This window comes from Periplaneta americana, chromosome 12 (genome assembly GCF_040183065.1).
Source record: "Periplaneta americana isolate PAMFEO1 chromosome 12, P.americana_PAMFEO1_priV1, whole genome shotgun sequence".
Lineage (NCBI taxonomy): Eukaryota > Metazoa > Arthropoda > Insecta > Blattodea > Blattidae > Periplaneta > Periplaneta americana.
In genome coordinates, this window is record NC_091128.1 from 121,524,642 (window position 1) to 121,541,065 (window position 16,424).

At 34.1% G+C, this 16,424-nt stretch overlaps 1 protein-coding gene across 3 annotated transcripts in view; it reads left to right on the forward strand.

The window, feature by feature from the left end:
• The window catches only part of LOC138710861 (tetratricopeptide repeat protein 14), a 72,063-nt gene that overhangs the window by 17,257 nt on the left and 38,382 nt on the right, over positions 1-16,424 (forward strand). For all 3 annotated transcript variants that reach the window (XM_069842029.1, XM_069842031.1, XM_069842030.1), the window contains exons 3-6: positions 1,463-1,587; positions 1,744-1,820; positions 6,795-6,917; positions 12,498-12,715. In XM_069842029.1, coding sequence (XP_069698130.1) covers positions 1,463-1,587; positions 1,744-1,820; positions 6,795-6,917; positions 12,498-12,715 — 543 coding nt within the window. The remainder of the gene's footprint in view (positions 1-1,462; positions 1,588-1,743; positions 1,821-6,794; positions 6,918-12,497; positions 12,716-16,424) is intronic.

Below are 16,424 nucleotides of genomic sequence, written 5' to 3' on the forward strand. Positions count from 1 at the left end.
TTTTATTTTATACTGAAATGCAATTAGTTCTCAAAACTGACGAAAGATGGATTTTGGAAAATTATGTAGGCAAACTAATGCTTTACTGAAAGTTACTATTTTTCTGAAAATCCTTGGATGCCAAGCTTCAAAATGACGGGTCATTCATTAAAATCCGTTCAGCTGTTTTCCCATAATTTCCATTACCGGTTCAAATTATATATATAGATGTGTTCTATTTGCTTCACTTCAAAGGTTTCTCTCATTTGTATTTTTTTTTTATTACGGAAGAACTAGCTACTGCTTCTTCTATGCTTTGTCACTCAGAAAATCAACTTTGATTGCACATGGCACTGCCCTCACATACTCAATTCTTAAACTGAAAGAATGTAGCTGTGAGGAATAACACACTGTTGCTTATATGAGTTTTTAGACTTCTATGATGGTAACTGTGATTAGAAGTAGGCTTTTGGGTAATCCACCATGTCCTGGAACTTGACATTTTCAATACTTCGGAACTACATACAAGTTTCATCATCAGGGTAAGATCAGAGAGGTTGCTACTCTGTTGAGTTCATTATGCCAGACTAATCCGGACGACTGATGGCTAGCAACCCATTTTTTTACGTGCTTTCAGATGTCAATAAACTGTCAGACAAAATATTGAAATCGTAGAATATTTAATTACATATAGGAAGAACTTGCTCAGACTCAATTTTTTAATTTAAACTTCATCCAGTAAGCATATCAATTTGTTTTATAGAAAGCTCCATTCTGGCAGCTGCAACTAGTCATAGGAAATACGAAAATATGTTTTTGTCTTATAGAGTAATGTCATTATATATTCACAAAAAATATGTGTTTATCTGTTATAATTTTTCTTGCAATGGTTTCATTCTTAGTGTTGAAATATGTGGTGTCTGTCAACATAAACCTGGTGCTCAGTTGGAAATGGTGAAGGTACATAGTTTACATTTCAATTTTGTTATTAACTTTTTCTTATGCAAAAGATTTTTTTTCCTGCCAGCCATTGATTGCACCAATTCAGAGTGAATTAAGATTTAAGATCTCATATCATATATACTCACTTAATAAAGAAAAATATGTGTTTGTGAAAGATTTTATGTTACCAATTGCAATTATTTATCCTGAAGTAGTAACACACATGAATTTTCTTGTTGCAGGTAAGAGAAATTTTAATGAGTGTTTATTTATTTATTTTTTTTTTACTGTAAAAGCATACTTTCGAAATAACAACTGGCTGGTGTGTTGTCTATCTGCCTGCCATACTGTTTTTCTATTTATTACTCTCTTAAGGATCCAGAAGGATAATCTGTAATGATATTTTCTTTATGTATTTCTCTCTGTGTACAGCATTAATGCCCGAAGTATTCACAAAATTTGAGAACTGTCATTTCGTTGTGTATTTTTTTGGAAAGCATTTAAAAAGATACAATATTATGATTATTTTTTTTTTATATAGTTTCCAGGACAGAGGAAAGCGATTGAAATTGCAGCAATTCATAGTGAAGAAGGCTGCATCATTGTATGATCCTTTCCTGTTGGAACGAGATAATGATTCACAGGATAAACCTGTGGGAGATGATGGTTAGTATGAATTAACTTTGGATGTTTGAAGTTGATAGTAAAACCTTTTTTGAATCTCCATCTAACTGTAATCATTTGATGTTTAAAATGTATTTAAATTTTTACCAACATGTTCATGGAATCATATGCAGTTGCTTATAGATATGTATTTTCCAGATTATTATGCTGTGATGCCTCCTTACGATACATTTCTGACGTTGGATAAGGCCAGTAGAGTGAAACGTTTCTTCCAGGTAGGTGTATATTGAGGCTGATCAAAAAGTAGCTAAACTGGTCTCATTAAAAAAAAAAAAAAAAACTACAAGAAGTACAGATTTGAGAAATCGCCCTTTCCGAAAATGTATACTTTTTCCAGCTGCATTACAGGCTCATTACTGGTGGAATCAAAACAACTCCAATAGATTCTATGAGATTCTTCACTAATATTAATAGCATCAAAATGACAATAGAAGAAAAAGCACTGATTCAATATGAAAAACTTATCAGATTACCAGGAAACAATTGACATTCATACAGTCCTCTCTGTAGATTGAAAACTCAAAAAAGTTTCATATCCATGGTTCAAGAATTAAAACAGAAAATCAATATCCCGAATTTAAAAGAAAACTTACAAATTAAACCAAACCCTTCAACTCTATTAAATATAGAATATAATCTAAATTTAACAGAAGAAATACTGAAATGAGAAGTAAGCACTGAAATAATGAAACAATTGCCTTTAGAGACAATTAATATTAGGTACCCTCCACAAAACTGGCTTCATTTATACACCGACGGATACTTGATCTCCACAGAACGAGGTGCAGGTGTTACGTGCTCTCTCTTCTCACTTTATAGATCTCTTGGATATGGAACAACAGTTTTGATGGAGAAATTGTTGCAATAAGTGAAAGTCTCAGGAATCTTCTATTTCACATCAATAAATTTAAGAATGCAGTTATATTGTCAGACTCCAAAGCAGCTACTCTATCAATAGTCTCTAAACACACACCTTCATCTCAAACAGCAGAAATAACTAAAATGTTCTCTAAATTAATATCACTCAATAAAAGAATTTTATTCCAATGGATACCATCCCTTTATAGAATCCTGGGAAACGAGAATGCGGATGCACTAGCAAAGAAGGGCAGCACTGCTACTTACAGACCTGTTACTAAAGGTACTATCACACATCGCTACTTTTGCAGCACTGCAGTACAAAAAACTGCGCAACTCTTGTACTGCGACGTGTGAACAACGGTGCAACCCGAAAAGTAGCGACTGCCGAACCTACTGCCCACTACTTTTCCATGCTGCGCGCAACTTAAAAGTAGCGACGTGTGAACAGGGTTCTCAGGGTTGCAGCCGCAGCATTTTTGATATCAGTTTTGTTGAAACTTTTGCTGCGGTTGCAACCAGTGTTACCACCCAAATGTGCCAACGATACTTTTATCATTTGGATATATTTTAATGTTAAATGTGATGAAAACAGTTATTAAATACACAACACAGTCTGAGCATAATTGCTGAGGATATAATTCATTTTTTTAATTTTTCGTAGCGTAGTTCCAAACAGGAGGGTTGCCAACATTGATTATGTGAATATACTGTTGGTTATCATTTAAGTATATAAAAAAGGTATCCCCGTAACATGCCATGAAGGCATTTGGGGGGCATGGAGGTAGAGCTCCATGCTTTCCATGACCTCAGCACTAGAATGAGGTGGTGTGGTCAGCACCATGCTCTGACCGCCTTCTACCCCCGGGAAAGACCCGGTACTCAATTTTGTAGGAGGCTGAGTGAACCTCGGGGCCGTTCTGAAAGTTTGGCAACGAGAAAAAATCCTGTCACCACCTGGGATCGAACCCCGGACCTTCCAGTCCGTAGCCAGCTGCTCTACCAACTGAGCTCATTTAAGTATATAGGTGTTTTTAAAAGCTTCATAGTAAAAATAATGTCAATTTCTGAATACTAGATACGACAGAAAAGCAAATAATAGATAAGGAAGCTTTCGCATGAGTTTCTTAATAATGCGAACATAACCACAAAATTTATATTGAGAAGTCAACACTGATATGGGAACCTGCAGCATGACTGCGGCTGCAAAAGTAGCGCCTTGCGTGTGAACAGACTCGCAACCTCCAGTTGCAACTTTTGCAGCACTCGGGTTGCGCAGCACGAAAAGTAGCGTGCAATGCACTACTTATTCTAGTGCCGAGGTCATGGAAAGCATGGGGCTCTACCCCCATGCCCCCCAAGTGCCTTCATGGCATGTTACGGGGATACCTTTACCTTTTACCTTTACATACTTAGACTTCAACAAACAAAATTTGATAACACAATCTCAAGGGAAAAAATGGAACTCTCTGCATCATAATCCACAGTTAATTCCTGATTTACCACGAAAATCGTCTGTAGCTGCATTTAGATTGGCAACAGGCCATGATTGTTTGGCCAAACTCCTGCATAGAATTAGAATATATCAGTCCCCTAACTGCCCATTGTGCAACTCAAACCAAGAAATGGATTCGGAACACCTCAAAATCTGTGCTTCAGTGGCTGACCATGATAATATCTTTGAAAAATATTGGAGTGCAAGAGGTCAAATGACTTTGTCAAACGCCTGGCATTAGGAAACAACTACATTTTTTAAAAATCATTTTCTGAAATAGCATACAGCTTCATCACATTCTGTTTAATCTCTTAATACAGTATCTTGAAATGTGTTTTCCAACAATAGAACCGCATTTATTCGAAGTAAAGGGGGCAGAGCCATTTTGGATAACATTTTTCTGATAGTCTATGGGTACTATTTTCAGTAATGAAAGGAAAATCTTAAGTATTAGTAGTACATGTAAAGTTGTAAAGGAAAAGCATGCACTTTATTGCAATACCTATATCTCCTGTACATATTTTGTGGAGGCGTTTGAGATGGGCAGGGCATGTAGCATGTATGGGCGAATCCAGAAATGCATATAGAGTGTTAGTTGGGAGGCCGGAGGAAAAAAGACCTTTAGGGAGGCCAAGACGTAGATGGGAAGATAATATTAAAATGGATTTGAGGGAGGTAGGATATGATGGTAGAGAATGGATTAATCTTGCTCAGGATAGGGACCAATGGCAGGCTTATGTGAGGGCGGCAATGAACCTCCGGGTTCCTTAAAAGTCAGTAAGTAAGTAAGTACATGTTTTGTGGACATTGTAAAAAGCACACATTTAATAAAATAATAACATTTAACATAGTGTATGCAGGCTTATAACTCCTGTAGATGTTTTGTGGTCATTGTAAAAAAGCACACATTTGATAAAATAATAACATTTAACATAGTGTATGCAGACTTATATCTCCTGTACATGTTTTGTGGACATTGTAAAAAGCACACATTTGATAGAATAATAAAATTTAACATAGTGTATGCAGCTTATATCTCCTGTACATGTTTTGTGGACATTGTAAAAGCACACATTTGATAAAATAATAAAATTTAAGATAGTATGCAGGAACAAGTGCTTAACACCTGCAGCACTACAGAAATTAATATTCAGTTGTTAGACATTTTCATTCAGCCATAACTAGTTCCACAATTCTTGAGATAGAGATAGATGGAACAAAAGTAAAGAATAACTGTACAGCTCTAGATTTTCAGGTCACTAATGATTTTGGACCTCATTTCAAAGTTTGCTTTTGCTCTATCCAAAACACATACTTAATGCTCTTTTTACAGCACATCATGAATTTAAAGATAGGTTTCTGCACTTGTTTAGTTAGAAGTTCTGGCAGCTTACGCAAATTAACGTGGTTGAAGTGAAAAATTTTAGTAAACTAGATGAAATATTTCTTGAGCATGAAGTCATCAATGGATATATGGTGTGGATCTTGAACTGACACATGTACAGTGTCCATTGTACAATGTACATATATCTGCCACAACTTGTTCCACCCTGAATAACCCATTTGACAGGTTTCAGTGTCAGAAGTGCCATGGCAAACAAGATTCCTTCTCTATTTCTGTTTCGAAAAACACTTTTTATGCGACCCAAACTGCCAATAAAGCAGAAACTGGTACATACTAATTTATTGTTCTGTTAATTATGAAACCTCAGATTTCAGCATAGTTCATTGTGGCATCACTACTTTCCTTCCCATGATAGTTGGGATTCATACTAGTGTTTTTCATTTCTAACGATTGATAATATTGAATTACCTATTGTTCAAAGCATAATGGCTGCAAATGATTCTTTACCAAATTACATTGCTTCAGAAATTAACGTTCTAATACTTAAACTCTTTATTGTTACTCTTGGGTTCTTAAATAACGGAGTAGATCCTTCTAAGAAATTATTATATACCGTACTTCCACCAACACGATTTTTTTAATTATGGGGAAAATCGACTAGCCATTGTCTTCTCATCAATAACCAGAAATATTTGCTTCAAATTGACCTTCGTACAAATAAAAGTATGTACATTTATACCTAAGATTTTCGTAGCTCATTGTATATAGGTTAACGTAAAGTTAGCCACTTCAGAGACATTATTTGCGTTCAGTTACATAAGCATTAATTAGGAAAAAAAAAAAAATTATTAGTCTTCATGGTATCGGTTAATTTAAACTAAAATTTTAATGGCATTGTTGCTGTTTGAACTAGAGTGTAAACACTTTTTTGTGCTTTGTGTGGAACAAAAACGAAGATATTGTAGTGCATTTCACATTTATTCTTAGTTAACATTGCTCTGTTCTAAGTTTGCTTGTTAAGACTATTCATTTGTACTATAAGCTATTATAATTTAAAGAGCTTTAGTCATCAATCTAGAAAAAATTTCACTAGTGAGCATAGTTGAACTAGAAATGAGGACCGTTTTTGCAAAACTTGCTAACTGAAAAAACTAAATTTTACAGGAGAGACAAAACACTGTAGTAAGCAAATTTTGCTGCTAACTCTCACTTAGGAGAAAGCAAGTTTTGAAAAAACGATCACACTTTGACACACTACAATGAAAAGAAATAATCCAATTTTACTAAGACGCCTTTAACATCATGTAGAGGCCTGCCTTATGTTAACGAATCCATAAAATTCTCAATTTTGCAAATTTTGCAGTTAGCAAGTTTTGCAAAAACAATCCTCAAATGCGCAATTAAAAAGCCAAAAATTTTTCACTCATCATAGATGAGCAGACAAGTGTTTTTTTTTCAAGCCCTGATAATTTGTTGTTTTTTTAATTGCAGATAACGAAGAAAGGTGATATTATCATTGGTTCCATACTCAGCAAGTCAGTCTCAGGAATGATGCTGAAGGTGTTGTGCACAGATGGAGAAGGGGCAAGATGTGTGTCAGATCTAAATATCAAGGTTTGAGAGCATTCTTATACCATCTTACTATCTCTAACATTTTTGTAACTATTGCCTGAAATGTATTGTTCTCTTACATGTATTCGTGAAATGCAGTCGTACTTGATGTTTTACTGTTGAGTCATTCCATGTCATCTCAACTAAAAGGGTGTTGCATCAACACCCAAAAGGCCCATTTAAAAAAAAAAAGTTCACATTAAAGAACTTGAAAACCCCGCAGGAAAATCATTCATTGCAAATATTTTAGGATCCAGGATTGTCCAAACTTCTAACACCCATATTTTTCGACTAATACGAGGACTTTTCAAAAAGTTTCCACACTGTGAATCCTGCAGTGGAGACGGAAGGATGGAGAATGGTGGGGGTGACGGGTATGGTAGGGTGTAATATAAAGAGTCGTCATGGCAAGTCCGTTGTGTGAGAGGTTAGTCTGACGGTTGCTGTGTGAGGTTGAACATAGCAGCTTAAATTGAAAATTGCACCAAAGTGGAACAGCGTTCAATGATAGTTATGTTTTTTTTTTGGACAGAAGGTGTACCAGGTTCACAGATCCATCAAAGAATGTGTGCTCAGTATGGTGACAATGCTCTCTTACATAGTCATATACGAGTGGATAGAAAAGTTTGAAAATGACGGAACAAGTGTGACTGATTCCAAGTGCTTGGGTCTTCTGGTGACAGCCTCAACTATTGAAAATGAACTAGCTAGGGATATGATCCTGGAAGACCGAAGGGTGACAATAGAGGAAGTTGCACAAAAACTGAATATCAGTATTAGATCTGTGTATTTTCTGGTCTACGATAATCTTGAATTCCGGAAAGTTTCTGCCAGGTGGGTTCTGAAGCAACTGACAGATGAACATAAGCGCAACTGCGTAGACATGTGTTACTGCCATTTGACGTTATTGTGAAGAAGGTGACAACTTTCTGCAGAGGATTGTGGCAGGTGATGAAACGTGGGTTCACCCGAAAGCAAGAGGAAAAGCATGCAGTGGAAACATCTGACATCTCCTGTCTCCAAAAGATTCAAGATGCAACCATCGGCAGACAAGGTAATGTTGACTGTCTTCTGGGATTCTGTAGGACCTATTCTTGGAACTTACAAGTGCATCCTAATTTAATCATTGGGAAAATGGATGTAAATGTTTCAGGAAAGGCCCATCTTCTATGTTCAAAAGAACTTCAGAAAACAAATTATAAAAGTATTGCGTATTTTGTTAATGTGGAATTGAAAACATATCTAAATGGTGTTGAAGACCAAGACGTACTGTTATTGTTAACAGCTGCAGTGGCATATATGATTGCAGCAGGTCAACTTTTGAAGCCACACACTTGTCTTGTCCTTGACTGCATTGAGTTGCTGAGGAAGTAAGGAAGTTATTTCCAACAGTCAATACGTTAATTTCATTGGTTAAGAAAGTTTTTCTTAAAGCCCCTTCAAGGATTGGTGTATTCAGAGAGATGTTACCTGACATTCCCCTACCCCCTGAATCAGTAATTACGGGGTGGGAGACATTGTTGAGAGCAGTAAAATACTATGCGAAGACCTTTGAACAAATAACACTAATTGTGAACGAATTTTCTGAGGATTCCCTGTCATTCAAAGCAAGCACACTGTGTGTTTAAAGAAAAAGGCCTTAAAGAAGATTAGGCATATATCAATGCACATTTCACTTTTCTAGTCGACACTATTCAAGAACTGGAAGCTAGTAGTCTGTCTTTGTGTGAATCTATGTCCCTATTTTTGTCTGTAAAAAAAAAAAAAAAAAAAACGAGAAGCTCCTTGCAAGAATGCTACTAAAATATGTGAAAAGCTGAACAATGTTTTGTCAAAAAATCCTGGCTATGAAACCATTAATTTTGTGTATAATGTGCTAAGTGGGAATGGCGGTGAGCTTCCTGAAGGGTTTAATGTAGCCAGGATAGCACTGTTAAGTATGCTTCAGTCACATCAATGTATGCTGAGAGAGCTTTTTCAGCATATAAACTGATTTTGTTCAATAAACATGACAGAAGTTTGTGCATTAAACTTGAAAAGTTGGTTGTTGTTTATTGTAACTCAAATTATGGACGTGAAATTGTGGATGAATAAGTACAAGTGAACAAGTCTATAGAACAGAGAAACTACTTTTCCAGTGCACTGTTAAGTATGCTCCAGTCACATCAATGTATGCTGAGAGAGCTTTTTCAGCATATAAACTGATTTTGTTCAATAAACATGACAGAAGTTTGTGCATTAAACTTGAAAAGTTGGTTGTTGTTTATTGTAACTCAAATTATGGACGTGAAATTGTGGATGAATAAGTACAAGTGAAACAAGTCTATAGAACAGAGAAACTACTTTTCCAGTGCACTTTGTTAAGCTACTTATGGTCTTAAGAATGTTTTATGAGTGATTCGATATAATTTCAATGCCTTTTATTGCCCAATTTTTGTTGTTTTTAGAGCCTTGTTAGGCACCTGAAATACCATTTTTTTTAGTCCCTTAACTTCCGATGTCTAGTCATCAGTCACCACACATCAACATTTAAAGTTGTTTTGCACTATGCAAAGATTTGAATTGTGGTAAGATCAACTTCCAGGTCGACCTGGTTGGCTAGTTGGTATAGCGCTGGCCTTCTATGCCCAAGGTTGCGTGTTCGATCCCGGGCCAGGTCGATGGCATTTAAGTGTGTTTAAATGGGACAGGCTCATGTCAGTAGATATACTGGCATGTAAAAGAACTCCTGTGGGACAAAATTCCGGCACATCCGGTGACGCTGATATAGCTCTGCAGTTGCAAGCGTTGTTAAATAAAACATATTTAAATTTAAATAAATCAACTTTCAGATTACTGCTAGTAATTTTTTATATCAGGAATGATAATACCAGGAGCTCGGAATCAAAACGCGTTAAGTCCACATTTTATCGGAAATGCGTTTTTTTCCTTCACATTTGCGTTCTTTTAGAAGCACTTCACCATCCTACATTTGACATTTGTTGCAATTAAATCCAGCTTGAAATCAAGGGTCTGAATGTATTCTGTCCATCACTCTGAATGAATCAAACTATGTTAAGTCCACAAACGTAAGATTTCTAACAAAAGCAGTACACCAGAATGAACTTAATTTGCCACTGGTCTTTAACAAATTTTCATTGTAGACTCTTTTCTAAAGTTTGCTTATTGCTACCATTAAGGCCATGTGGTACAATTTAAAAGAATGCATGTATTGCTTGGAATCTCTGTTTAAATTCCCACACACAGACAGTGAGTTGGTAGTGGTGTGGTAAGTGACATTTAAAGGCACTTTTACTACAATTTGTGATATTATACTCATAATTATGGGTACTAATCATTTTGAATAGTATGATAGGCTTCGAATGATTCCAGCACCGAACATTGCTTGTACTCCCACGTTGTTTCACTTTGTTTCTTTGTGAGATTTTAAAACTTTGCAGATTCTTGCTGGCTTCTTTTTCTGTGAGTGGAATATGACTGAGGAATTGAGCCCAACACTTTGCTTGTAATCCTGCCTGTGTATCTCCAGCATCCCTATCTCTTCCATCAACATTGTAATTAGGCAAGGTTAACCCCTATAAAATGTCTGCTGCTAGGTCTGGCCGAAAATTTGTATAGTTTCTTTTGTTCCTGGATTTGCTTTCCTTCAAGGTCTTACATGGAATTGCGTAGGCATTGAAAAGCTGAAAAGTACCATAACCATTATATTATGGAAGAAAACATTTCTGTAGTATTTTTATGTATTTCCTCATAATGGGGAAGGAAAAGAAGCCACCATCCTGACAACATACCATTACTGTATTCTATTACGCCCTTCGGTTTCACCACTGTTTCTTCCCCTTCATTGTTGCCTTTTTTTTTTTTCTTTATGTTGACCATGTGAATGCTGTACTTCAGAGACAGAATACTAACATCTTTTCTGCCATGTCACTTTACTGCCAATAACTCTTACAGGATCTCAATTCTGACTCCCTTAAACTTTATTGAAGATTCTGCTTGAGTTGAAGGACAGAACTTCAATACAATTTTATTCAAACAGTTACGAAAATGGGCCATCTGCTCAATGTGAGGAGGATGTATTAGTGGAGTGTGAGTGTATAAAAGAAGAGCTTGGCTTATGAATGATCTGAACAATGACAGTTAAATCTAATAAGTTCAATGTACATACTAGATTGCTTGCTAAAACACGTAAACATTTACTTATAATAATTGCCTTCAAAGTTAACTTTGCATATGTGTAAGAGCCTTTGGAAAGGAATGTTGTCACAATTTAAAAATATTATATTTAAATTGAGTGTTTTGAATATATGTTTGTAATAAAATCATTTCAGTCTGTAATTTCGGAACAAATCGAATTATTTTCAAAACTTCAGTGATAAATATTAGGCTTCGATAATGTTTTTGATTTTGTGCACTAGTGTCACCAAATTTTGTAAATTTGTGATGTTATGAGAATATTTTCCTGAAGAGGATTAAATCAAAAGATTTTATGAAAATGTGTCGGAGTATTTCCCTGAAGGGGATGAAATCAGAAGATTTTGTTAAGATGTATTTTTCTGGCCTAGTTGTAATAGGAGATAATGTACTTGAGGAGCTGTTGTGTGGGACTTCAAGAAGATATCAATGTTTTTACTTTCAAATGTTTTAGAATTTTTCTTGAAATTGAATTTTAATACCAAATAACAGTATAATAACTGCATAACCTTTGTATATATTGTATAATAATGGTTCCAAAGATCAAAATCATAACAGCAGCCGGAGTAGTACTCGAGGATACTTCTCATTGTAATATATGGTGCATTGTATGAGGAGTTTGGAATCAAAATGCGTTATGTCCAGAAATCAAAACTTTTTTCTTTTCATTCTGTAATATGAAGTTTGTACTTACGTTAGCTTTTATTCTAATTAGCTTACATGCAAAATAAATACGAACGATTATAATTTTTATAGCAAATATTTCATGTATTTGATAAACAATACATGTCCACGAACTTTGGGGCACCTTAGCTCTTTCAAATGTAATGAAAGGTAGCTTTAAAATATTTAGAAATATTGCAATTCAAATGAGAAGTTCATCCTAAAAAGATAACATAGATCCAAAATATTTATAAGCTGAAGAGAGTTATTTGGAGTTTTGTCAAAACTTGTAGCTAAGGACAAAATTATGGTTTCTCAAATAATCTGTATCTCAATAAACATTCTTTCCGAATTTCTGCTTGCTTGTGAATTACCAACTTATTTATTTTATGTATGCTGATAGCATACCAAACTTTTGATTTAGACATAATATAGGGATGTCTCGTCAGTAATTTGTAAGTGGTAAATTTACTTGGTATTGTGCAGTTTGGATATTTTCTGAGATGTCCTTTAGCATCTTAATGATTCATGTTTCAAGAAAGAATCGTATGCGAAAATTCTTTGTTCCACAATAGTACACTCATATGATTTCTTACTAACAGTTACTGATAACAGGTTAGACTAAATAAGGGTGAGTTGTTTTCACTGCATGATTTAGATATGTCATGTCCGTCTTGAGTTGGTATACTTTGTATTTTAGTTCAATAAGAAATATTTAATGTACAGGCATTCTGCCCCACATCCAACTTAATCCCAGCTTCGGACAAGAAATCTGTGACCTGTAGCTACATAACGAATGATACAGTGTGCTGCGAAGTGCTGGAAGTGAACTCGAACACAGAGAAGGTGGTGTGTGGGATGAAGGGCGTGACACTGCCTCCTAACTCGGATTACGCGTCACGGCTAGGCATCATCCACAGTGATGATTTCCCAGAAGTTTACAAGTAAGTGTGATTTTCTTAGCATTTACAAATTTTGGATTTTATATGTATATGGTGGATGGAGGAAGTTTTCTTAATTCATTAAGCAATAGGTTTATGCTTCTTACTTTTTTTTTTATAGCTGTTTACATTTAATGTATACTTGTGTATATTGTGGATTGGATGTTTAAAATTGAGCATGTGTTTGATGCATGTTTCAGTGCTTACAATACCCTTATGGTATACACGAGTGACTGTAATTTGTGAGCACACCATCTATCTTAAGTATTAATTATTTTGTATTATTCTGTACAGGCACATCACAGTATACACAAGTTTATAGTTGTAGATCATGCAGCACTGAAATATAAATTTGGGAACTGTTACTATGAAAACAGTTTTTGCTTTATGGGTCAGTGTGGTTTGATGTATTTTCTTTCACTTATTTATAAGGTAGGAGCACTTTTAGTATGAGATTTTTTCCTAATGTAGTGATACAGTAATAAAACTGACTGTATTCATTAAATTATAAATACAGTAATAGAAAAATTCTGCTTTTTGGACCGAATTCTTGGGAAAACTAGTGGTAACATTGCGAAAAACTTGTAAATTAAATAATTATTAAAGTTATATTGGAATAGCTATGTAAGATACAAGTTTAATTTTAAAATTTGGATAGGCCTATGTAATTTTTTGAAATTTAATTAATTGTAGTAGATAATGTATATAATACTGAAAACTTCTTACATATTTTATAACTTTATAACTTTAAATTATAAAGTCATTTACATATAATTATCCCATTACATACAACAGTTATGTTTATTTTTATATAATTGCTTACAATTAAAGTTAATTTTGTGCCCTACACTCTGAACTTGAAATTATCTTTTATTGTCGAACTATACATTTTTGCAACCCATGTCTTAGACAGTGATTTTCTTCAGTAGAAAAAGTATAAGATAAAATAATTTTCGTGCATTACAAAGTAAAAATTGCCACATTTAAAGATAAATTTCTTACTTCATAATTGTGCTTTAATGAAAATTCTCAGTTGGGTTTCTGTTTTGTGTTTCACATGCAGAGAAATTTTAATTAAAGACAGCTAAACAACAGTTTTACTTTGAGAGTTATTGGTGTAATCAACAGCATACTTTCACTTATTCTTGGACTTTGCCTGTGCCTTCAGACACAAGATGAGTATTCGTTATTAGTACATTTAATTAATGCACATCTGTTGAGCTTTATAAAATATGAATTCTGATAAAAGGGAAACATATTTTGACATTGAAGTATTTATTAAGAATTTTTTATTTATATAATATGATGTTTCAAAATAGTGTTAAAACGAAATGGTTTGTTGGTGGTAGGACTAATTTCAGTTATGAAAATATGATTGGTAATGCCTCCTACGTCTGTCATGAGTGTAATCTGTATTTGTATAGAGATGACAGGCACTATCATGACCTGTTGTTTAGCAAATAACTCGACAGATTTGGTTTATGCAACGTGCAGAAAACTATTGCTGTTGGTACTTTTGTGGCATCCTCAAGATTAGTTTCATTACCACTATTTTGTCCTTTTCTTTCTATTACCACGTTTATATTTTATTTTTTGAAACATACATTTATCCTCAAAATTAGAATTGACCATTGTTTGAATGTAAGAATGTTACGTGTGTGTGCGCGTCATAACCTATTTCTAACTTTAGAGCTGAACAGATAATTATGAAATCTTCACTTTGTGATAGAAGCTCTTTCTTGTGGGGGCATTTATAATTATATTACTCTGCAAAATTGTTGAAATTATGGTTTATAGAACAGAGATTAGAAATGCCCCGTCAAAATCTGTCCTAATACATTTTTGTCCATCATAAATTTCACTTGGATACCCAGAGTCTGCTAAGTAGTTTGGCGTATTTAAAGTTGATACTTTTCTATTAGTTTTGACATTCCATCCTTTAATCATATAAATGAACTATGTTTGTGTGTTGAAAATAAGATTCTTATGGAGATAGATGAGCAAAAAAAGAACGTAAGTAGTGGGCACAGCTAGATGAAAGTGACAATTTTATCTTAAGCAAGTTTTAGTAGGGTTAGAATATGAAGTCTTCTGTAATTCTTACAGTTATTGGTGAGGTATGTGGTATGCATGAAATAATTTGGCAAAACATACTAGGAAATGATATGGATACTTGATGATGCATTTCGTTACTCTCCAAATAGTTCTTGATGAACCTCCGATTTTGTGAAGAGGAATTTTTTGACTTGTGAATGAAGTGTTTGTCCCAGTCATATTTTTGTCAATCATGAACTGTAGTGACAAATTAGATAACATTACTTCGGATTCTGTAGGGAGGTTTCTTAACTTCGAATTTAAAAAATGAGATTCCTTTACTTGTTACGTGTTTTTCCCAGTAAAATTTTTGATAATTTTAGAACATTTAATGTCATATTAGTTTGTAGTTTATTTAATATAAACATTTCTGTATTTGAGGCTACATTTTTTAGACAGTGTATCGGTGAAAATAAAGTGATATTTGACAACAAATACACTTTTGTTAGAGTTGTCTCCCATTTACAGTATAACTTCGTAGTAGTTATTTCATTGCCATATATCCTGTCAATAATTTGTTGATTTGGAACTTAAGGGAAGAGGATACTAAAAATTGAAATTCCTTGTTTGTTTTTTCACTGAAACTTATAAATTTTTTTGTGCTGAACAGCCATATGGATAAAATCTAAAATTGGGTATTAGGTTAAAAAAAAAACAAAAGGAAGCCCAAATTTGGCAGTTAGCCTAGCAATTCACAAAAATTGTTATAACTCGGTTTTTTTTTTTAAAGATATTTGAGAAGTTTTTTTTTACCATTAGATTCACAAGAATGTATTCTTGAAAATGGTTTCACTTGATTTTTATTTACTTTACAGAAACATTATAACTGAATATAGAATATCTTGGATTTCAGTTTTCGAGTGCACTTCTTTGCATATTATTAATTATTTTCATATTCAATTTAAACATCAAAATTCTAATGAAGCCCAAGTCTTTTAAATAGACTGTTTTAGATCTGTACAAAATTTGAGCTTCCAATCATTGATAGTTTGAGTTATATCAATTTATATTGAGAACAGTGACCAAAAAAGCAATTTACGGAAAAACGCAACTAGAGTAGAGAGGCATTTGATTACATATAAACTTTCACTTGAAAGGCCAGGTTTGATGAAGAGATAGATTAATGAAAATGCTTTGCAAAAATTGACACACGTAAATGTCAGAACATTATTCCTCTGTTTCTTTGCAGATTTGTGTATCAACATGTTACCACATAAAGCAAATACCGGTAGTATTGTTGTAGGAATTTCTGCTTTGTTACTGCTATTTTAAATTCGGACTGTTATGCTTCGAGAGGATGTCTGGACTTAATACAGTTAAACTTGGTTATAGCAATCACGCTTAATGCAACGCCTCAACTACATGACATTCGTTAAGAAATGTGATTTTGTCTGTATTAAACGTAATTTATTATTTTTATGACACATTTTTAATGAGCAACTTGTTAATATTGACATTTAGAAACCATGTAAATTCTCTAAGAATTCATATTCTACGTACATTAAACCGAGAATATCTTTGAAAGGAATTTTCAGATAGATGGGTCATTTGTGACAAATATTATTTTCAATTACTGTAACAAAAGCATTTTATTGGCGGACAGCAACCCTTTAAAAAC